The sequence below is a fragment of the Pantherophis guttatus genome, chromosome 2, assembly GCF_059756535.1.
Source record: "Pantherophis guttatus breed Tessera chromosome 2, ASM5975653v1, whole genome shotgun sequence".
Lineage (NCBI taxonomy): Eukaryota > Metazoa > Chordata > Lepidosauria > Squamata > Colubridae > Pantherophis > Pantherophis guttatus.
In genome coordinates, this window is record NC_142064.1 from 288088036 (window position 1) to 288112543 (window position 24508).

Here is a 24508-nt window from a genome sequence, read left to right on the forward strand (position 1 = left end):
TCCAAACAAGAAAATAATTGATATTAAGAAAAAATTGTGAAATATTAAGTTAAAAATTAGAAATTAAGGATGGAAATGATTGTGTTTCAATAGATATGAGGGTTTCAATAGAAAAAAGGCAACACTGAGAAATATATGTGATAAAGGGAGAAATAAGAGAATGAAATAAAATAAGATTAGGAGGTTAGGGCGGATGGCAATATTGATTATATATTAAATATTAAATAGAGATGAAAAACAAAAAAGTAGAAAAGGAATAATATGGCAGAAATCGAAATATATAGATTAAATTTGGGGAAAATAAGCTGTATAAAGTTTGACTCGGTCAATACTCTATTCAAAAAAATGTACTCTTTGCGTGTATGTTTTTTAAAAAAAATTTAAAAATATTTTTTTAAAAAAGAGTTCATATTTATGATTTACCGCGCATTTATCTTAATGCACAGCCTGCATTCTGCAGAGAGCCCACCAGGGGGCTCACTCTGCCCTCGTTATAAGGGCTGGCAGCCTCCCAGCGTCATACGGACAACTGAGCATGCGCCTGCCCGTTTTGCATGGTGGAAAGGAAAGATTCCTTTCTCCTATGGGTTTTCTGGGGAAGGAAAGATAGGAATGACGTCACCGGACATCCGGGCCTCTTTAGGATCCTGCATTCCTTCGCCTGGAATCTTGCACTGAAGCTTCCCTGCTTTGCAAGGAGAGCAATCCAGACGTGACTCAGCAGTGAGTTGTGGGGTGGGTGGGTCAGTGGAGGGGCTCTTCCCATGCAAAGACATGCAAGTGGAAACTTGCAAAGTTTTCATCCAGAGTCGGAGTCCTGGGAAGGGGGGGGGGAGCCCAAGGTCCCATGTTGCACTGCCACTCCTTCTTTGCATGCAAGGCAAGGCAAGGGGAGGAGGGAGGGTGAGAATCAAAGCTCCAGATTATCTATCGTCCTCCCCAAGAATAAATTCAAGGATCCCCCCCCCAAAAAAGAAGGCAATCAAGGGAGTCATTTCTCCTCTATTTCCTGGGGGAAAACATTGCAGGGAGGGAGGGGAGGCGAAGGGAAGAGAGAGAGAGAGAGATTGCAAAATTCCAGCTGGGAAGGGAGGAATCTTTGCAGGAAAGCAGCTGCGGATGGAGCTGGGGTTGCATTGCATGAATTCATCCCTCGTGGTTTGTCATCCTGTGTTTTGCTTTTAGTTGCATGGTTTTTTGCCTGTGTGTGAGTGAGAGAGAGAGAGAGAATGTCAGGATGTTTATTTATTTTATTTATTATTAATTCAATTTGTATGCCTTCCCTCTCCGAAGACCCAGGGTGGCTCACAATGCATTTAAAGTCATTATAAAAAACATTTAAAAATTAAAAAACATTAAAACTCATTCACACCATTCATGGCCGGATCTCGCCGGATCGCAGGAGCGAGATCAACGGCCCCGGGCCTGCCGGAAAAGCCAGGTCTTCACCGCTTTTCGGAAGGCCAATAGGGTGGGGATGGTCCGGACCTCAGGAGGTAACTGGTTCCAGAGAGCTGGGGCAGCCACAGAGAAGGCCCTCCCCTGCGGGCCCGCCAGCCGGCATTGTTAAATTGACGGGACCCGGAAGAGACCAACTCTGTGGGATCTTACCGGTCGTTGGGAGTTTTATGTTCACATAAAAAGGAAAGCTTGCTATCTAGTTGTATCCAAAGAAGAAGACTTCCTAAATCAGCATTTCCCAACCTTGGCGACTTGAAGATGGGTGGACTTCAACTCCCAGAATTCCCCAGCTGGGGAATTCTGGGAGATGAAGTCCACCCATCGTCAAGTTGCTGAAATTGGGAACACCATCCTCAGTCTTCTTGTGGTGTTCCAAGGGTTTGATGAAGGTTAATCCTGAAGGTCTGTAGAGATTCTCTGTCATCTACAGTTGTCTCAAAGGTGCTTTTTCAGGAGGCAACTGGACTTTTTCTTGTTTTTTCTTTTGAAGACGTTCCGCTTCTCAGACAAGAAGCTTCTTCAGCTCTGACTCCTTCCATTCCCCACTATCCAGTCAGAGCTAGAGAAGCTTCTTGGATGAGAAACGAAATGTCTTCAGAAGAAAAAACAAGAAAGTCCAGTTGCCTCCTGAAAAAGCACCATTTGATCCTCAGGATTTTGCATTCTGCTCTCCTCTCCTCCGCTATCATCAGACACAACTGTGCGTGTAATGTGAGCTGCACTTTTTTACTCAAATATGAGTAAGAATCTTCTTTGGCAGCATTAGCTATCTGTAATCCTAAAATTTAGATGAATGACCTGGGAACCTCTTTTCCTTTATTATTATTATCGATCAATCAGAATAGAGCTGGAAGGGACCTTGGAGGTCTTCTAGTCCAGCCCCCTGCTCAAGTAGGAGACCCTATATCATTTCAGACAGTGGCTGTCCAGTCTTTTCTTAAAACCTCCAGTGATGAAGCACCCACAACTTCCGAAGGCAAACTGTTCCACTGGTTAATTGCCCTCACTTGTTAGGAAGTTTCTCTTTAATTCCAGGTTGCTTCCCTCCTTGACTAGTTTCCATCCATTGTTTCTTGTCTTGCCTTCTGGTGCGTTGGAAAATAAGTTGACTCCCTCCTCTTCTTTGTGGCAGCCCCTCAAGTACTGGAATACTGCTATCATGTCATCCCTAATCCTTCTTTTCTCCTTTTCTTTCTTATTAGTATCGTTACGATTATTATTGCTCTGTTGTTTTTGCCTGTACACAGAGAGCTTCTGCACTGGGGAAAAAATTCCTTGCATGTCTAATCATACTTGGCCAAATAAAGTATTCTATTCTATTCCATTTCTCCTCATGCAGGTACCAAAATAACTTGTGAGCAAAAAGGGGATGAAGGAGCTGTTGAGGCTTCTCCAGGGCTTCTGCACCATGTAGTTTCTTGGAACGAAAAGACCCTTGGAGAACGGCAAGACTTCTTAGCTACATTTGGAGTTGTGCTAGAGGATAGAGAAGATGGAGGAATATCTACCATTTGATGGAGCTGGAAAAGGCCCTCTAGATGCTCATTCTTGGACCTATAAGGATATCTTGGCAAAAACTGAGCAGGAGGTCCTAGAGGAGGACACTATCAGAACAGAGGTCCAGCACAGGCTCTTTGGGAGCATCCAGTACCAAGACTCTAAGGGGCCCCGAGAAATTTGCAATCACCTTCACTACCTATGCCATCAGTGGCTACAGCCAGAAAGACACACTAAGGCTCAGATGTTGGATCTGGTGATCCTGGAACAGCTCCTGGCCGTCCTGCCCCCAGAAATTGAGAGTTGGATTCGGGAGTGTGGAGCAGAGACCAGTTCTCAGGCAGTGGCCCTGGCTGAAGGTTTCCTCCTGAGCCAGGTGGAAGAGCAGAAGAAGACAGAGATGCAGGTGAGAGTCCTTCTTTTTGAGACTTGAAAGGGGGTGTTAATGTTACAAACAATGTCGGAGTCCTTAAATGTCTCCTCAACATAATTTGAAGAGATGCCTAACAGTGGTTCTTCTGCTGCTTGCTTCTTTCTTTCTACCTACCTGCTACTTCCCTTCCAGAAGTCATTCTTGGACATAGTCCCTGACGGTTCCAAGGGAATGCAAGAGCCATCAAATTCCTCTCCAAAGCATCTTTCTGGGAAGTTCTCCGAGAAAATTCAACATCAGGACACTTCACCAGGTAAGAATGTATTCCGTCCAAGCGATGTGAAACTCCACAGAAAGATTGCAAGTACCTCTCATTGTCTGAATCTTCTCGTCCATTATTTAACTTCTTCCATCATTTTTGTCTCCTTTGCAGAAGATAGAACAGTTCCACTGATATTTTTAGGATCCCCTCCTTGTACCACTGGAGCTGAAAAAGTAACTGAACCAGCTGTTCAGGTAGGAGGAGGCACTTCAGAGAAGCTACAAAGAGACATTTTGAGGGCCGCCTGATACGTTGTGGGGTTGACGTATAATATCATTGCTTCGACGCAACATGAAAAGAGGAAATGTGAATTCAGTACTTGACCAGTTACTCTCAGCTTAGCTTAGCTGTCTGCTTGTCATAGTTCAATTTCTGTTAGGAAGCATGTCATCTACGTACTGACAGCATTCCACCAAACTCCTAGATCCCTATATTATCCCTTTATGCTGCCTGCAGAATTCTGAGAGTTGAAGTCCACATGACTTTGCTCTAGATGCTACCTAGGCAGTTTCAGGTAGCTCTTGAGTGGGGAGAGAGTTAATGCCAGATAAGATACCACAGCCCGCATGTGATGCGTGTATCGAAAAGATTAGGGCTTTGATTTCTTTTTTGCCTTTACCCCGCAAATGCCTTGTTACCCAGTTTGGCTGTAAGACACATCTTTGCTTTTGCTTTTGAAATTCTTCATTTAATGTCTTTGATCTTACTCATTAATGGTTTTACATTGCTTTAAGTTGGTTCCGAAAATTTTTGCCATAGATTCTTTGTTCTGTTCTTTTGGTATTTCAATAATTTCTGTACAGTTTATTTCCTGCTAACTTTGGGGGCATTACTTAAAATTATCACTTGATATTATATTGTATAAGAACTGTGTGGTGGCCTAGTGGTAAAGACACTCGCTTCCCACATGGAAGGTTAAGAGTTCAGTCCTAGGTAGCAGCAGTTATTTCTCTGTTAGGGCACAAAGAAAAATATCTGCTGTGAACTCCATGTAGGCGTCAGAAAGGGGATCTGGCCAGTAAATGCTCACCTCCATCCAGTCTCCCACACTCTACTCCAAATTAAACGTCTACAGGGTCATAAGAAAAAAATAAGAGTTAAAATGCTTGTTTATGACCATATTGAAGATTGATTTAATTTTTTTGTCTGATATAGAAAGGAGTGCCCTGAAGATGTTTTTTTCCTCAAAACCTAGTCAGGATAGAGACTTTAGAATAAGTATATGAACACCATATTCCTTTATTTTTTATCTGGTTTTAGCACATTTTTCCATTTGTCTCCACCTAAATCTTGCGGCACATCCTTCAGCAACTCAGAATTGTTGTAAACGGCCTCCGTGCATTTGAGATGGTTGTCTGCATAAATCAAAATAGTAAACAATCAGGTGGAGCCACTGAGAAGTGGTCAGCCCAGATTTGGAAGGGATCCAGAATAATATAATTATTTTTTCCGTGAAAGATCACTGAAATTAGTTTTGTGTTTGGAAAAATTAAAAGCAGAAAAGAAAGAAAAAAAACTGCAAAGAGTTCATTTGTTTCTAATATCCAGTTTTTTCTAACCATCCAAACCACAAATCAAGTGCACTTTTTTTTTTTCATGTTATACAAAAAATCAGGAGTTTCCAGCCAACCATAAACATAGAGGTTCTTTTTACTCTAATTAAGCAAGTTAATTTAGCCGTCTTCACAAGTCCCATCATCTTCGCCTCAATTGTTTCTTAGCCTTGTTTCATGCGATCCATGCTATTTTCACATACAATATTTTGCATCCTTCAGCAACACCTATGTGCAGATCTCCACTTTAAAAAATTGGTCGCCGAAAGAAAGAACTAGCAGGTAATTCCTTGAGCTGTTGGTTAACATGTCGCTGTTTTTTCCGTGTTCAGGAGAGTCTTGTGTCGTTCGAGGAGGTGGCGGTGTATTTCTCTGAAGAGGAATGGTCTCAGCTAGATTCACACCAAAAAGCCCTCCACAGAGAAGTCATGCAGGAAAATTCCCAGAATGTGGCCTCTCTGGGTAAGGACCGACCTCTGCTGGACCCTTAGAGAAGACATTTTGTGATGGGATGAAATTCGCTATTTCTGGTTAAAAGGCACCCCCTGCTTCTAGAGACTCTATAAAGAGTGCAGAGAAGAGCAACAAAAATGACTGGGGACTGGAGGCTAAAACATATAAAGAACGGTTGCTGGAATTGGGCACGTCTAGTTTAATGAAAAGAAGGAGTCGCCGTGACATGATAGCAAAGTTCTGATATCTCAGGGGTTGCCACAAAGAAGAGGGAGTCAAGCTGTTCTCTAAAGCGCTTGAAGGCAGGAGAAGCAGTGGATGGAAACTAATAAAGGAGAGAAGCAATCTAGAACTAAGGAGAAATTTCCTGACAGTTAGGACAATTAATCAGTGGAAAAACTTGCCTCCAAAAGTTGTGATTGCTCCAACACTGGAAGTTTTTAAGAAGATATTGGACAACCATTTTTCTGAAATGGTATAGGGTTTCCTGCCAGAGCAAAGGGTTGGACTAGAAGATCTCCAAGGTCCCTTCCAACTCTATTATTCTGTTAGGAAGAGATGAGGCCAGTAGCTTGGGTAAGAGTTATGGTTAGGGCTACATCAGTGTTTCTCAACCATGGGAATTTTAAGATGTATGGACTTCAATTCCCAAAATTCCCTTCAGTTCTCGGAATTGCAGTCTACGCATCTTAAAATTGCCACAGGTGAGAAACAGTGGTTTGGATGATAATGGTGAGGATGTAAGAATGTCCAGGTAGAGCCTGAGGGAGGGGTCAAATGCATCATCGGTCTTGAGTCCCTTCGCATCCACAAGCCCTCCTTGAATTCCATTCACTCTTGTCTACCACTTATTTGCTTTGGCCATTAGTAGTTCAGATTAATGTCAAACATGGGAAAATCAGGGAGTCCAGGACGTTCAAATAAATGAACCTTTCTATTTAGCTGTCCTAAACGTTCAACCTCAATCTGTCCTGTAGAATATAGCATGTCCTTGACTTACAACCAGTTGCTTAACTACCGTTCAAAGTTACAAGGGACTTCCCCAGAGCTACCTATGACCTATTTTCAAGTTTATGATAGCTACACCCCCTCCCTTAGATTGCACAATTGCATTTGGACATTTTAAAACCATTTATAGCCATTTGCAACATCCTGCAGTCACATGATTGCAAGTTGTGATGTTATTTTGCCTGTTCCAGTATTTACTGGAACAGGCGTTTACTTCCAGTAGGTTTCTGGCAAAAAACATCCATGCAGGGGAAATGGATTTGCTTAACAACCATCCTGTTCTCTTGCAACTGTTGCAAAAACTGCTGAAAAAATGGGGTGCAGTCATGTGATACCTCGACTTAAACTGCAGCAATTCATAGACATAACTCGAGAACTACCTGTAGTATTCTCTCAGAGAACTGGATGGTGTTGATCCTTCTTTCTAAAAGTCTTTGAAGATCTAGCATCCCCTCGGGCATTGGTTCAGATTTTTTTGAACCAATCGTTCTAATATTTTTATATATGTTTAATTTTTTTTTCTCTCTGCAACCGTGTCCATGTGGTGAAAGGAGATTGAACAGCAAGTGAAAGATAGTCCAGGAACAGAAGCAAAGGATGGGTGACACTTACTTAGCTCTGTCATCTGCTTTCTGAATACCCATGATTCCTCAATCTTCCATATGTTGAGAATTGATACTAATATAATAAGGGAGGAGAATTGATTAATGAAGGAAACAAATGTGTAACAACATTGATATAATTTTGGTTTAAGATCAATGGAACCATGGAGTTTTTGGTTGCTTTCTCAGCTTGATGGTTTGGTTGCAGATGTTTCATTGCCCAACTAGGTAGCAACATCACAACTAGTTACTTAGGTAATAAAACATCTGCAACCAAACTGCTAAGCTCAGGGAGCACCCAGGACTCCACAATTCAACCCTGTCCATAGATCCCTTCTATTAAAATCAGTGGATCATTTGAAGAATTCTATTTCTTATAAAAAAGAAACCATGCATTTCCACATTGTAAATGTTCAATTATGAATTTGATCTGTATCAAAAGTTGGAGTTCAGTAAATTTTAGACTATTGTTTATGTTGATCAATATGATCGAAGTTCAAAATGTTGCTTATGTCAACCTTCCATCCAGATGTTTAGAATCACTTCTTATTCCTTAACCTTTATTTCTTAGTTTTTCACCACATTTTACTTTTGTTTTCTTTTAAGGAGCCAATGAGCAACAGAACGAGACTTGTGGGATAACACTCCAGACAATCTGGCCCGTGAAGGGAGTAGAAAAAATGGCAGATCAGAAGGAAACAGAATGTTGCCAAAGAAATTTATCACAAATTGGAAATCAGGATAGCTTAGTTTCCCAGCCTTTTTGGAGTATAAATGATTTTATTGCACAACAAAATCAAACTGGAATAAAAAACAAAGAGTATTTTGAGAACAGAGTGAAAACATTCGAAGAGAAATCAGATATAAAGAATGATTACCAAACTCATTCTACAGAACAATATGGATACAAGGAAGGTGAAAAAAGTCACAGTGGGACCCTTATTCTTCCCATACCTGGAAAGGAAAGTATGGGAAATAAACCCTATAAGTGCATGGAATGTGGAAAGAATTTCAAGTGGAATTGTCTGCTTATTTCCCACAAACGGATCCACACAGGTGACAAACCATACAAATGCACGGAGTGTGGAAAAAGCTTCAACAAGAACTGTTTCCTTATATATCATAAAAGGATCCATACAGGAGAGAAACCCTACAAATGCGCTGAGTGTGAAAAAGCCTTCAGTCGGAGGAGCACCCTTACTCTCCATAAAAAGATCCATACAGGAGAGGAAGGCTATAACTGCACGGAGTGTAAAATGATGTTCAGAAAGAGAAGCCAGCTTATTTCCCATAAAAGGATCCATACTGGGGAGAAACCATATAAATGCATAGAGTGTGGAAAAAGCTTCCAGCTAATTAAGTCCCTTACTTCCCATAAGAAGATCCACACAGGAGAGAAACCCTATAAATACACAGAGTGTGTAAAAAACTTTAGTCAAAGCAGTCAACTGATCTCCCATAAAAGGATTTACTCGGGGGAGAAACCGTATATATGTACAGAGTGTGGAAAGAGCTTCACTAAGCGGAGTCGTCTTGTTTGCCATAAAATAATTCACACAGGGGAGAAACCATTCAAATGCACGGAGTGCGGAAAAAGTTTCAGCCAGAATAGTTACCTTAGGTCCCATAAAAGGATCCATACAGGAGAGAAACCCTATAAATGCACGGAGTGTGAAAAGACCTTCAGTTGGAACTGTGACCTTATTTCCCATAAAAGAATCCACACAGGTGAGAAACCGTACAAATGCACAGATTGTGGGAAAAGCTTCAGCAAGAACAGTTCCCTTACATCCCATAAAAGGATCCATACAGGAGAGAAACCCTATAAATGCACCGAGTGTGAAAAGACCTTTAGTCGGAGCAGCAACCTTATTTCTCATAAAAGGATCCACACTGGAGAAAAACCCTATAAATGCATGGAGTGTGGGAAGAGCTTTAGCGAAAATAGGTCCCTTAAAATTCATATGAGGATCCATTCAGGAGAGAAGCCTTATAAACGCCCAGAGCATGGAAACACTTTTAGTCAAAGCTCTACACTCATTTCTGTCCCGCAGAGTACAGAAAACTACATATGTTTTGAATATGGAAACAGTTTCTGGTGGAATAGTCATCTTGCATCCGATAAAAAAATCCACACAGGGGAGAAACCATATCAGTGTGGGGAATATGGGAGAATATTTCAACAAAGCAGCTCACTTATTTCCCACCAAAATATCCACGCTGGAGAAATGTTTGGAATGTGGAAAGCGTTTCAGGGGGAGCACTCAGCTTACTTTCCATAAAAGGATCCATTCTGGCATGCTGTACAAATGCCTGGAGTGTAGAAAGAGCTGCAGTCAAGGAAGTAATCTCATTTCTCTTAAAACAACCCACACGGAAAAAGTGATATGACTGTCTGGAACGGGACCTTCCATGTGGGATGAGCTTTGTGAATAGTAGGAACCTTAGTTCAGATACACGATCCACAAAAACCGTATAAATGCATGAAGTGTGGAGAGAGGAAATCACATACAAGGATCCACTTGAGTACTAAACCATAGAAGTACTAGATATATTTGCTTCATTTGTACATACTCAAATCTTACAAACCTTGGAGGGTTTGTGCCTTAATTTTTTTGTCAGTTTGTTTCTTTCCGATGCACAGGTGAATAAAGATTAAAGGGTTGAGTATGTTGGTATTTCAAATAATCAGGAAAAAAGAGATATTTGGAAATCCATGGGGCCCAACATAAATAAAATAACATAAAATCAAGTAAAGCAGTCCTTCACTCCTAAATGGTCGAGGAGTTTCTTCTGATCAAATAGACAATAAACTTGATATCAGCCACTGATTTTCAACATTTCTATAAAAGAAAGACGCTTACATCAGTTTTGCGGATGGGATGGGATAGGATAAGATAACCTTTATCATCACTTTTTTTGCGTGAGCACACTGCCACGTTAAAAAACGAAATGTTGATGCCCATTCTCAAAAGAAAATTAAATATATAACCATACACATGTGTGCACACATATACATATGGTATATATATATTTACACACATATGTATATTAATCACAGTCCATTTTGAATACATAGCAGAAAAATAGTCTCGAGAGTTAACAAGATTGTTAACTGTATTGGTTACTATATGGTGGGAGATCCCTATAAGGTGGGTGTCCAACTTTGGCAACTTTAAGACTTGTAGACTTCAACTCCAGAATTTATCAGCCAACATGGTTAAGAGTTGAAGTCTACAGGTCTTAACATTTCCAAGATTGGGCAGTCCTGCTGTAAGACAAATACATATTTGCAAAAGAATCTGGATAGATCAGTGTTTCTCAGCCTTGGCAACTTCAAGATATGTGGACTTCAACTCCCAGAATTGGCAACACTGGAATACACTAATAGGTTTCCCATAAAATTGATCAGTTACCTCTTTTTCTTTCCTTTTCTCCTTTTTCTCTTCCTCTTTTTTTCCCTTTGCTTTTCAACAAGACTTTCCTTTTGCATTCTTTGTTGCGCCAGCTAGAGCTAAATTTCACATTGAGGCAGACTGCTTTGAGCAGTTTCTATTCCAACTAAAAGTTGCCTTTGAAGGTAACTCAGAAGCTACTTCAGAGATTCTGTTTAACAGAATAGCAGAGTTGGAAGGGAGGTCTTCTAGTCCAACCCCCTGCTGGCATAGGAAATCCTATGCCATTTTAGACAAATGGTGGTCCAATCTCTTCTTTAAAACTTTCTCAACCTTGGCTGCTTTAACATGTGGGAACAACAATTCCCAGCCAGCCCAGAATTCTGGGAGTTGTAGTTCACACATGTTAAAATGCTCAAGGTTGAGAAACATTGGCTAGATTGTTAGCACGTGAAACCAGCTTTTCTTGAATGATGAATCTTGGGAGGTTCAGGTAAGGCTGCATCAGGCCTATCAAACTGGCGGCCCGTGGGCTGGATACATCAAGTGCAGGCCACACCCACCCCTGCTCCACAAAGGCAAAAAACATGTCCTGTGACAATCAAGTTTGACACCCCTGGTCTACAGGCTGTCCGGCTTGATTTAAGGTGTGAATTATTACCCACTATTACCAATTCAAAATGATCCAGGGTTATCTTAGGAATCACTTTATCTAAAATGTGTCAGCCCACCTGTTGGGCCATTAAGAAAGGGCCTAGTTAGGGTACCATGCCCATATCAAGTGGGAACATGGGCAGAAGATGCGTTTACAGTGATGGCCCCAACACTGGAACATGAGACCTTGGTGCTCTCTGAGTTTGGTGGTTATTTTGCTTCTTGATTAGTTTCCATCCATTGCTTCTTGTCCTTCCTTCAGGTGAGTTGGAGAATAGGTTGACACCCCCCTTCTTTGTGGCAATCCTCAAATATTGAAACTCTGCTATCGTGTCACCCCTAGTCCTTTCCACTAGACTAGACATATCCAATTCCTGCAACCATTGCATGACTTAGCCTTCAATCCCCTAATCATCTTCATTGCTCTTCTCTGCGCTCTTTTTAGAGTCTCCAAATCCTTTTCAGATTGTGGCAACCAATAACGATGCAATATTCTAAGTGGTATTAGCAGGGCATTAGAAAGCAGTGCAAACACTTCACGTGATCTTGATTCTATGCTTTGGTTTATACAACCAGGGGTTGTATTAGGTTTTTTGGCAGCTGCAACACACCGCAGGCTCATATTTAACTGATTGCTTACTAGAATTCCAGGATCCTTCTCAGGGTTACTGCTTTTGAGCGGGGTACCACCTATTCTATACCTATGCAATTGATTTTTCATGCCTAGTTATTTCAATTTATCAGTATACCATTTGTCTCCACAGACCAACACGGAGAAACAAGTTACGTTTTATGAGGGAAAAGCCTCTTTTCTCCCAGCCCATAGAAGGGCCGCCTGCATTCTTCAGAGAGCCCGCCAGGGGACTCTCTCTACACCTATACTGGAAGGCCTGGCAGCCTCCCACCTTCAGTGGGGAACTGAGCATGCGCTCATCCGTTTTGCCCGAGGAGATGGAAGAAACTGAGCATGCGCCTTCCCGTTTTACCGGGAGAGAGATTCCCTTCTCCTGGGGTGGGGGAGGGGAGGAGTGACGTCACCTAAAGTCCTACCTCCCTTTGTTTTTATCCCGAGATAGTGTAAAGAAGTGAAGTGTGTTGCCATGGCAAATGAATTGTGCACAAATTCTGATATTTCTGAGGTAACACTTTTGGAGCTTCGTTGCTTGAAGTCCGTTTTCCGTTTCAAGACTCTCTTCTCGAAATATTCGTTCGCCGCTGTGGGAATTTTAAGCCTTCGCGTGACTCACCCTGTCACGACCACCATCTTTTCCCTCTTCTTGGCGCCATGACGGGCTCCTCAATAATCTGCCTTTTTAATCTGGGTCCATCCGTGTCTTTGACAAGATCCTCAAGTGAAGCGGGTTTGTGCGTGAAAAAAGGAGCCTTTGGGAGGTTCATATTTATGATTATTTCAATTCCTTCAGTCGGTCGATATATGTTTTAAGTCTCCACAGACCATCGTGGAAAACGTTTTATGAGGAGAAAGAGAATCCCTCTTTCCGTTCCTCGATCCCTCCCCCCCTCACCGTGCTCTTAAGCACCACCTGCATTTTACAGAGAGCTCGCCAGGGGGCTCCCTCTTGCACCTACTGGAAGGGCTAGCAGCTTCCCAGCTTCAGTGAGCAACTGAGCATGCGCATGCTTGATTTGTAAAAGGGAAAGGAAAGATTCCTTTCTGAAGATTCTCCTGGTACAAAAGGAAAAGAAATGACATCACCAAAAGTGCGACCTCTCTAGGATCTCCCAAGGCGAATTGAAGGGGTGGTGAGAATCAAAGCTCCAGACCAGTCATGTTGCCCCCACCCCAGCTGGAAGGGACCTTGGAGATCTTCTAGTCCAGCCCCCTGCTCAAGCAGGAGACCCTATACCATTTCAGATAGGTGGCTGTCCAGTCTTTTCTTAAAAACTTCCAGTGATGAAGCACCCACAACTTCTGAAGGCAAACTGTTCCACTGGTTAATTGTCCTCACTTGTTAGGAAGTTTCTCTTTAATTCCAGGTTGCTTCCCTCCATACGTTGTTTCTTGTCTTGCCTTCTGGTGCTTAGGTAAATAAATTGTCCTCTTCTTTGTGGCAGCCCCTCAAATACTGGAAAACTTCTATCATGTCATCCCAGTCCTTCTTTTCTCTAGGCTGGCCCTACCCAATTCCTTATTACTATCGTTATGATTATTACTCTGTTGTTTTCCAGATATACTGAGAGCTTCTGCACTGGAAACAAATTTCTTGTGTGTCTAATCACACTTGGCCAAATAAAGTATTCTATTCCATTTATCCTCATACAGGTACCAAAATAACTTGTGAGCAAAAGGGATGAAGGAGCTGTTGAGTCTTCTCTAGGAGTTCTGCACAATGTAGTTCCTGGGAATGAAAAGATCCTTGGAGAACTGCAAGATTTCTTAGCTACATTTGAAGTTGTGCTAGAGGATAGAGAAAATGGAGGAATATCTAGCATTTGATGGAGCTGAAAAAGGCCGTCTAGAAGCTCATTCTTGGACCTATAAGGATGTTTGGGCAAAAACTGAGCAGAAGGTCCTAGAGGAGGATACTATCAGTTCAGAGGTCCAGCACAGGCTCTTCAGGAGCATCCAGTACCAAGATTCTAAGGGCCCCCGAGAAATTTGTAACCACCTTCATCACCTTTGCCGCCAGTGGTTACAGCCAGAAAGACATACTAAAGCTCAGATGTTGGATCTGGTGATCCTGGAGCAGTTCCTGACTATCCTGCCCCCAGAAATTGAGAGTTGGATTCGGGAGTGTGGAGCAGAGACCAGTTCTCAGGCGGTGGCCCTGGCCGAAGGTTTCCTCCTGGGCCAGGTGGAAGAGCAGAAGAAGACAGAGATGCAGGTGAGAGACCTTCTTTTTGAGACACAAAAGGGGAGTTAATGTTACAAACAGTGTTTGAGTCCTTAAATATCTCCTCAACATAATATGAAAAGATGGCTAACAGTGGTTCTTCTGCTGCTTGCTCCTTTCTTTTTACCTGCTACTTCCCTTCCAGAAGTCATTCTTCAGCATAGTCCCTTATCATTCCAAGGGAGTACAAAATCCATCAAATTCCTCTCTGAACCACCTTTCTAGGAAATTCACTGAGGAAGTTCAACTTCAGGACACTTCACTGGGTAAGAATGTATTCCTTCCAAGCGGTGTGAAATTCTACAGAAAGATTAGAAATACCTCCCATTGTCTGGATCTTCTCATGCATAATTTTGCTTTTAAAAACACTTATTCCACCATTTTTGTCTCCTTTGCAGAAGATATAACAGTTCCACTGATATTTCTAGGATCCCCTCCTTGTACCGGTGGAGCTGAAAAAGTAACTGAATCAGTTGTTCAGATAGGAGGAGAAGCTTCAGTAAGTTGCAAAGAACTGTTTTGAGGCTTCCTGATTTGTTGTGGGGTTGAAGTATAATATTGTTGCTTCTAACCAACGTGAAAAGGGAAAATGTGGGTTCAGTCCTTGACCGGTTACACTTAGCTTATCTCTCTGCTTGTTAAAGTTCAATTTTGAACTTTGAACTTCAATTTTGAAGTCCACATGACTTAAAGTTGAGAAGTTCTGGTCTAGACGCTACCTAGGCAATTTCATGTACCTGTTCAGGGAAGAGAGTTAATCCCTGATAAGGTATCATGGTCTACATGTAATTCCTTGAGCAGTTGGTTAACAGGGTCCTGTTTTTCCTTGTCCAGGAGGGTCTTGTGTCCTTCGAGGAGGTGGCAGTGTATTTCTCCGAGGTTGAATGGTCTCAGCTGGATCCCCCCCAAAAAGTCCTCTACAGGGAAGTCATGCAGGAGAATTCTCAGAATGTGGCCTCTCTGGGTAAGCAATAGCAATTAGACTTATATACCTCTTCACAGTGCTTTTACAGCTCTCTTTAAGCAGTTTACAGAATCAGCATATTGTCTCCAACATTCTGGGTCCTCATTTTACCAACCTCAGAAGGATGAAAGGCTGAGTTAACCTTACACCTGGTGAGATTCAAAGTAGCCTGCAGTACTGCATTCTAACCACTGCACCTCTGTTGGACCATCAGATGCTTAGAGGAGACATTTGTGATAGGGTAAAATTGGCTATTTCTGTTCAAAAGATATCCCTGCTTCTAGGAAAAGATGAAACCAGTAGGTTAGATTAGGGTCAAGGAAATGCGCAGCAAGTGTCCAAATGAAGTCAGAGACACTGACACGAACTTATAGCTTTATATAAATAAATATATTTTACATCTATATTTACAGCAGATAAGATAGTCAGATAAAGAGGAGCATCATGAGGTAAATCACAGTGCACACAGAGCACAGAAGATAAAGGCAAAAAAAAAAGAAAGAAACTCCCCCTCCACACCCACAGCAACCAATCATAGGACAGATTGCCTCATCCAGGAGCCAGCACTCTCCAACCAATCATATATCCTGTGTTCTGGCTCACTGCACAACCCCACTGATCCGGCTTCTAAATTTAAATATCAAACACCTCTCCAATTTATAATGGACAGCATTTAAACGTTGTTTCACAAGATCCTTGTATTTCTGTATACCCAATAGCTTTGTCATGAGGTCAGCCAAATTATCTTCCGATGGGCAATAAATTAGGTCTATTACATTTTCTTTTGCTACTTCTCTGACATTACGATATTTTATGTCAACATGTTTCCTTCTGATTTTTACTCTTTCAGCTGTTGCCATTTGTATACATCTTCAAATACTGGTATAGCTCCTTTCACTTTAATATCCAAATGTTTTAACAATTGTATATAGTATGTTGTCACTGAACAGAACTCTGATAATGCTATGAATTCTGCTTCAGCTGTAGAAATGGCAACTCAAGTCTATTTTCTAGATTTCCAACCAACTTGTGTATTTACGAACATTACAACAAATCCTGATGTTTATTGTCTATCTTATACCTCATTAGCCCAATCACTGGTAACAAAACATTTCCATTCAAATTCATTTGTTGGTTTTAAATGCAATTCCAAATCCATCGTTCCCTTTAAATAACATAGTATTCTTTTAATTCCAAAACCAGTGTTGTTGTATACGTTTTGAGCAACTAACCTTGCTTTATATTGTACTTCATCATTCATCAAAAGTTTCTTTTTTGTACACCCATCTGCACCCAACAGCTTTTTGTTACCCTCTGGTAACCTGATGGGAGTGAAAACTTTCTATTTTTGCATTGACAACATTTCTTCATCCATAGCCTCTCTCCATTTCTCTTGTTCTGCCAGAGGTAAATTTAATACTTGTGTTAATTTGGGGCTCATAAAATACGTTACATACTTTTACCTCATCAACTGTGAATCTTTCTGGAGGAACTTTGTTTGCTTTTTCAGACTTCCTTGGAATAAATTGTTCCTGTTTCACTGGAATCTCACTTTGTAAATATTCCTCTGAGCTGTGCTCAGATCCTAAGCTGTACTCTCAGATTTCTGTTTAACGTACCTGTGTGAATGGACTAGAAGTGTTCTGAGAGACACTCCAGATTTTAGCCTTGCTCTATAAAGTTTTCTGGTGAGAGTTAATTTGCTGCTTGCCATCTCTCTTACATAAATTCTGTGTAAGGCAAACCAGCATTCTCTAGTAGATATTAGCCCACACATATTGCCTATCTTCCAAGGATAAAATTATGCTGGCTAGAGCTTTTTCATTTCACTTTTGCTGTTCCTCACTGAGATCTGTTGGAGGATTGCAAATCCTCCCTCCACAGAAATATCTCCATTTTTAGGGATAATTCAACCTATTAAGATGAGCCAAAGGAAATCCGCCTTCCTGTAACAGACAGCATCATGCTGTCATTATAAGCCAACCATCCTCAACCTCCCTCAAGCTCACGGATAAACTTTTACCTCAGAAAAACTTACCACTGACTCTTCAGAATGCTTCTGGACCAATAACCTGTCAGGGCATTGCGCAGCAGGTGTCCAAATGAAGTCAGAGACACTGACACAAACTTGTAGTTTTACATAAATAAATATATTTTACATCTATATTTACAGCAGACGCGATAGTCAGGCAAACTGGAGCATCATGAGGTAAATTGCAAAGCAAACAGCATAGAAGAAAAAGGCAAAAAATGGAAGCTCCCCCTCCATACCCAAAGCATACAATCACAGCATAGATTGCCTCACACAGGAGCCAGCACTCTCCAACCAATCAACCCTAACTTCTCTGGCTCACTGCACAACTGCACTGCTCCATCTACTAAATTTAAATATCTTAAAAGTTAGGATTAGGGCTAGATCAGTGTGTCTTAACCTTGGCAATGTTAAGATCTGTGGATGTCAATTCTTTCAATTCTGGGGATTGAGGTCTACACATCTTAAAACTGCCAAGATTGGAAAACACTGGTTTAAATCATAATGATGATGCTAATTTATATTAACTTCAGTTTTTCATGAATGAGATGCCTTCCTCTTTGCCATAAGAGCCAGATTATCTATTAATTTCCCTTCCTTTCTGCTTGGTTTGTGGATCATGGGTGAAACTCTTATTTATTTCTTTTTTTCTTTTAAGGAGTGAATGAGCTACGGAATGAGACTTGTGAGATAACACTCCAGACAATCTGGCCTGTGAAAGGAGCAGAAAAAATGACAGATCAGAAGGAAACAGAATGTTGCCAAAGAAATTTATCACAAATTGGAAATCAGAAAAGCTTAGTTTCCCAGCATTTTTGGAGTATAAATGATTTTACTGCACAACAAAATCAAACTGGAATAAAAAACAAAGAGTATTTTGAGAACAGAGTGAAAACATTTGAAGAAAAATCAGATATAAAGAACGATTACCAAACTCATTCTACAGAACAATATGGATACAAGGAAGATGAAAAAGGTCACAGTGAGATCCTTATTCTTCCCTTACCTGGAAGGGACAGTATGGGAGATAAACCTTATAGGTGCACAGAATGTGGAAAGAATTTCAAATGGAATTGTCTGCTTATTTCCCACAAACGGATCCACACAGGTGAGAAACCGTACCAATGCACGGAGTGTGGAAAAAGATTCAGCAAGAACAATTTCCTTACATACCATAAAAGGATCCATACAGGAGAGAAACCCTACAAATGCACAGAGTGTGAAAAGACCTTTGGTCGGAGCAGCAACCTTATTTCTCATAAAAGGATCCATACAGGAGAGAAACCCTATACATGCACGGAGTGTGAAAAGACCTTCAGTCGGAGCACCAATCTTATTTCCCATAAAAGGATCCATACGGGAGAGAAACCCTATAAATGCACAGAATGTGAAAAGACCTTCAGTCAGATCACCAACCTTATTTCCCATAGAAGGATCCATACAGGAGAGAAACCCTATAAATGCACAGAGTGTGAAAAGATGTTCAGAAAGAGAAACCACCTTATTTCCCATAAAAGAATACACAACCGGAGAGAAACCCTGTTAATGCATGGAATGTGGGAAACGCATTAATGAAAGCAGTTAACTGATCTCCCATAAAAGGTTCTACACGGGAGAAACCATATAAGTGCACAGAGTGTAGAAAAAGCTTTAGTGAAAATGGATCCCTTACAATTCACATTAGGATCCATATAGAAGAGAAGCTTATAAATGCATGGAGTATGGAAAGAGCTTCAGTCAGAAACCAACCTTATTTCTTATACAAAAATCCACACAGGCAAAGTGATATCAATGCGCAGAGTGTGGAAAGAGATTTGGGGAAAATGAGTCTCTGATTTGCCGTAAGAGAATCCGCACATAGGAGAAACCATATAAATGCCTGGAGTGTGGAAAGAACAAGCAGCATCCTTTCTTTCCATAGAACAGGGGTGTCAAACTCAATTTCATAGAGGGCCGCATCAGGGCTGTGGTTGACCTCGGGGAGCCAGGTGGGCATGGCCAGCTTGATGCCACTAACTGAATGTGTCTGACTGGATGGGTGTGGCCAGCTTGATGCTGCTCACTGACCGTGGTTGACTTGGGACGGTCCAGCCCTCGAGCACTGGGATCCCCCAGGCCAGCCCAGCCCTGCTTCCCAGAGGGGGCATCCCAACAGTGAAATCCTACCGATTCGCACCAGTTCAGGCAAACCGGTAGTGATAAAAACTACCGGTTCGGACAAACTGGTAGTAAAAAAAACCTACCAGAACTGGTATTTCTGACTATCAGCTCTGCCGTCCGAATTAAAATCGCTAGAAATCTAAATCACACAGCACAGCTGTTCCCCCCCCCCCGCTGTTATACTTGCCTTCCGAAGGCTCATTTTTCCCTGCAATTGGTGCGTACTGTGCACGCACGCATGCGTGCAGCATGCATTTTGTGCGCAACACGCTCCATGGCTTAGGGCCGGGGTATTTGCGAGACCGCGTTCTGCCGCCGATAGCCTCCCACCGACCGGTTCACTCTCACAGAGACGGCCTCCTCAGGGTGCCGTTGGCCAGGCAGTGCTGGCTGGCGACCCCCAGGGGGAGAGCCTTCTCTGTGGCAGCGCCTGCCCTCTGGAATGACCTGCCCCCTGAGATACACATGATATCAGACCTCCGGACTTTTCGTCGGGCCCTGAAGACACACTTGTTCCATCTAGCTGGGCTGGCTTGATCCCATCCTCTTAGTTTTTTAATCAAATTTCGGTTTTAATTGGGTTGTTTTAAATTCGGGCCAAAATTATTTAATTGTTTTTTAAAATGTTTTTAAATTTTATATGTTATGTTTTATTCTGGCTGTACACCGCCCTGAGTCCCGCAGGAGAAGGGCGGTATAGAAATATAATTAAATAAATAAATAAGTAAATAAATGTGTGCGTGTTTGGCGCACACTGCATGCACGCGCACTGCGCTAGCACGCACACACCACGCACTTGGCACACACCACGCATGCGCAGCCAGTGAACCATAGCAAACCAGTTCAGATTTCACCACTGGGGCGTCCACTTACCTCCTCTTCCAGGCTGCTGCCAACGCCACCGCGGTGCAAGGCCAGGTGAAGTGGCGATACTGGGCAGAGAAGCAAAAGGTCAGGCAAAAAGGTGAAGAAGCTGTGCGTGCGCAGGCTGGGTGGGGTGAGGCCAACAAGCTGCAGCTGTTACTGGGCAGAGTGAAGCATAGCGGCCAGTCTCCATGTGCTTGCCACAAGTCCACACACACACACCGCCTCCTGTGTGCACGTATTTGTGGAAGCACATAGAGATTAGCCACTATACTTCACTCTGCCAGGCAACAGCTGCAGCCCGGCCTGCCCAGCCTCATCCCTTCGCCTGGCCTCTCACCTTTGTGCCCAGTCTCGCCTGTCGCCTCCTATACTCATGCACGCCCCCTGGGATGGGGTGGGATGGGCATGTGCGCCTTGTGCCTCCTGTGTGCACGCGTGCACGCCAGGATAGGGTGGGCTGGGCCAAAGCAATGTGCGCCAGCCCCTTATAATTTCCAGGGCAGGCCAGATCCTACCACATCACTGGCTGGATCCAGCCTGCGGGCCTTGAGTTTGACATCCCTGTCATAGAAGGATCCACTTGGAGAAGCAGTATAAATGCATAAAGTGTGGAAAGAGTTTTAGTCAAAGCTCTTTGCTAATTTCTCACATAAGAATCCACAGAGGACAGAAAACCTATATATGTCCTGAATGTGGAAAGAGTTTCCGGTGCAGCAGTAATCTTACATCCCATTAAAAAATCCGCACAAGGAAAAAGTCATATTTAAAGCTTCCATGAAAATGAAACCCTTAATATTCATAAAAGGACCCACATGGAGGGGAAAACCATAAAAATGCCTGGAATGTGGAAAGAAATTCCATGAAAATGGGTCCCTTATTTCCCATAAAAAGATCCATACAGGAAGAAACCCTACAAATGCATGGAGTGTGGAATGAGTAGTAACCTTAATTCACGTTACAGGATCCACACGTGAGAGAAACCATATAGGTGCATGAAGTATGGAAAGGAATTCCACCAGGAGAGTCACCTTACTTCTCATACAAGGATCCACTCGGGTACTAATCCATAGAAATCCTAGATTAATTTGCTTCAGTTCATACACACTGTCTAACAAACCTTGGAGTGTTTGTGCCTTAAGTTTCTCATGAGTTTCTGATGCACATGAAAATAAGGATTAAAGAGTTGAGTATGCTGGTGTTTTTCCCAATAAACATGGGGAAAAAGAGACATTTGGAAATCAATGGGGCCCAACATACATAAAATCAGGAAAAGTTGTCCTTCACTCCTGAATAATCGAGGTGTTTCTTCTGATCAAATAGACCATAAATAGAATATTGGCCACTGATTTTCAACATTGCTATAAAAGAATGAAGCAAACATACCAAGTGAGAATCTGGGCAGAAGACAGGCCTTTTCAGTGATGGCCTCAACTCTGTGGAACATGCTGGAGATGTATTTAGTCTTTTTGCTCCTAATGTTTAGGTAGCTTTTGAATTTCTTTTCAATTTGGACGTTTAGGCCTAGACAAGGATGAGGGCACCAGATTTTCTTATTTTTCCTGTTGCAATTGGTACTATATAGCATATGTTGGGGATGGGGAGAAATAGGCTCAGACTCAACCCCTCCAAGACCGAGTGGCTGTGGTTCCCGGTGCCGCGATATAGTCAGCTGGTGCCTTCGCTGACTATTGGGGGTGAGTCTTTACCCCCCACAGAGAGGGCCTGCAATCTGGGCGTCCTCCTGGACGCACGACTGTCTTTAGAAGAACATATGACGGTCGTGGCCAGGGGGGCTTTTTATCAGGTTCGCCTGATCCACCAGTTGCGGCCTTTTCCGGACCGCAACGCCTTGCGCACAGTCACTCACACCCTTGTCACCTCCCAACTGGACTACTGCAATGCTCTCTACATGGGGCTCCCCTTGAAAAGCACCCGGAGGCTCCAACTGGTCCAGAATGCGGCCGCGCGGGTGGTTATGGGCGCAACTCGTGCCCACGTGACACCCTCCTGCGCGAGCTGCACTGGCTCCCAGTGGTCTTCCGGGTGCGATTCAAGGTGTTGGTTACCACCTTTAAAGCACTCCGTGGCATAGGACCCGGGTACCTTCGAGACCGACTTCTGCCACCAATAGCCTCCCACCGACCAGTCCGCTCCCACAGAGAGGGTCTCCTCAGGGTGCCATCGGCCAAGTTATGTCAGCTGGCGACACCCAGGGGGAGGGCCTTCTCTATGGGAGCCCCAGCCCTGTGGAATGAACTGCCCCCGGAAATACGTAAGATCTCCGACCTCCGAGTGTTTCGCTGTGCTCTGAAGACCCTGTTGTTCCGCCAGGCCGGGCTATTAACATAACGTTTTAAATTGGGGTATTTTAAATTTCTGGGATTTTAATTGGAGCCTAATTATTTAATGATTTTAAATTTTAACTGTTGTTTTGTTTCTGTGTTTTTAAATAGGCTGTACACCGCCCTGAGTCCTTCGGGAGAAGGGCGGTATAGAAATAAAATTATTATTATTATTATTATTATTATTATTATTATTATTATTATTATTAATTATTATTATTATTATTATTATTAACAGAGCTTGCAAGGCTAAACCCTTGTAAACCCTGATATATTGCTTTGTATATTGTGTGTACTCAGCCATCCCCCCTCATTCTTTTGTAAATCCTCTTATGATGAATCTCTTCTGTGCACTCACAAAAGCTGATGTCTAATAAAGTTGGATACTTTTAAAGATGGTATCAGACTCGGTGTTAATTTGCTGCCATTTGGGGGCAGAGATTGGTAGAAGTCTCCAATCTGGTTTTGGATAGAGAAAAATGTACTCCCTTCTTTTCAAAATGCTTTTTTTAATACTAAGAGCATGCACAATGGGCAAAGAAGCTTTCAAGGGGCGCAAACACCGGAAAACAAATCTTGTGGTATGTGGGAATCAGGTGGCCATAGTACATGTATAGACCAGTTTAACTGGTTGGACACTGTATGGAGCTTGGCACCGAAATAATCTGAGTGGAAAAAGCGGGTTCATATGGATACTCTCTGAAGGGCCCTATTCGTTCTCTCTTTTTCAGAACATAGACTGTATTTGCAAAGGCAGAGACATCTCCTTGTAGAACATTCCTGAGGGTTGCGGTAATCTGATAACGGGAGGATGGGCCCCTTGGCTGGCAGCAAATATGATAACATGGCAAAGTTAAGTTTTGTTTTTACATTAGGTATCGCTTTCCTAGAATTCACGTGATTTACTGTAATATGGTAGGATGTGAAAGTTATGTCCAGATATGGAGAAAATCCTTTGTATCACGGATGTAATATGAGAATGTATAGCTGTAATCATGCCTTCTGATACGCCCAATACCCTTGCTTAATAAAAGAGAGGTCTGGAGTCAGCTCGAGGCTCTCTCATCACGAGAAACACCTGTCCTTGTGCTTTCTCTAATCTGGACTACTCATGAGAAGCCCACCAGGATGAATGCAACAGTGGTAACCAAGCAGCAGATCTTTTCATAATAATTCTGCTTGAGCAGGGATTAGACTAGATGTCTAAGGTTTGTTCCAACTTTATTTGTCTGTGGAGTTTCTCAATTATCCAGGTCATGGTTGAAAGAGGAGTTTGAAAGAAGAGTCAGAGACCAAAATTGAACAGTCCTCTTTCAACAGAGGGAGAGGGATAAAACATCATCTATCTCCAGTCTACAACACAGTCCTTTCAACAGTTCCAAGAAGGCTCCACCCCCATTTGCACTATTCAGGTGACCCAGAAGACACGGACAAACCTCCAAGCGGCCTCAGTGACTGTCTAAAAAGACTGCAAATTACCAACTGTCTGCAAGGAGTATAAATCCTTCCATTCCATACCATCCATCCAGAGCTGAAGAAGCTTCTTGGATGAGAAGCGAAATGTCTTCAAAGAAAAGAAAATTCAGTTGTCTCTTGAAAAAGAACTTTTGGAATTCCAACTTTATTACTCTATACCTTCTCATGCTTCTGGGCATTCCACAGGAAAGAATAAGAAAAGGAGAAGGGAGAAGAGTAGAGAAGAGAAGAGAAAACACAGTTGGAAGGGACTTGGAGGTCTAGTCCAACCCCTGCTTAGGCAGGAAACCCTATACTATTTCAGACAAATGGTTATCCAATCTCTTCTTAAAAACTTTGTGTTGGAGCATTTACAACTTATGGAGGCAAGTTGTTCCATTGATGAACTGAATAATTCAATTCATCAGTGAGAAATTCAGGAAATTTCTCCTTAGTTCCTACTAGCTTCTCTCCTTGATTAGTTTCCCCCCATTGCTTCTTGCCCTGCCCTCAGG

At 42.4% G+C, this 24508-nt stretch overlaps 1 protein-coding gene across 1 annotated transcript; it reads left to right on the plus strand.

Annotated features, from left to right (window-relative positions):
- Positions 1–519: 519 nt before the first annotated feature.
- Positions 520–18831, plus strand: LOC117662561 (uncharacterized). The gene is made up of 10 exons (XM_087885379.1): positions 520–723; positions 2801–3364; positions 3524–3644; positions 3765–3847; positions 5539–5668; positions 7876–9548; positions 13742–14164; positions 14319–14672; positions 15008–15137; positions 17828–18831. The coding sequence occupies exons 2-10, from the start codon at positions 2954–2956 to the stop codon at positions 18739–18741; spliced, it is 4239 nt and encodes a 1412-aa protein (XP_087741505.1). The 5' UTR covers positions 520–723; positions 2801–2953; the 3' UTR covers positions 18742–18831.
- Positions 18832–24508: the final 5677 nt, after the last annotated feature.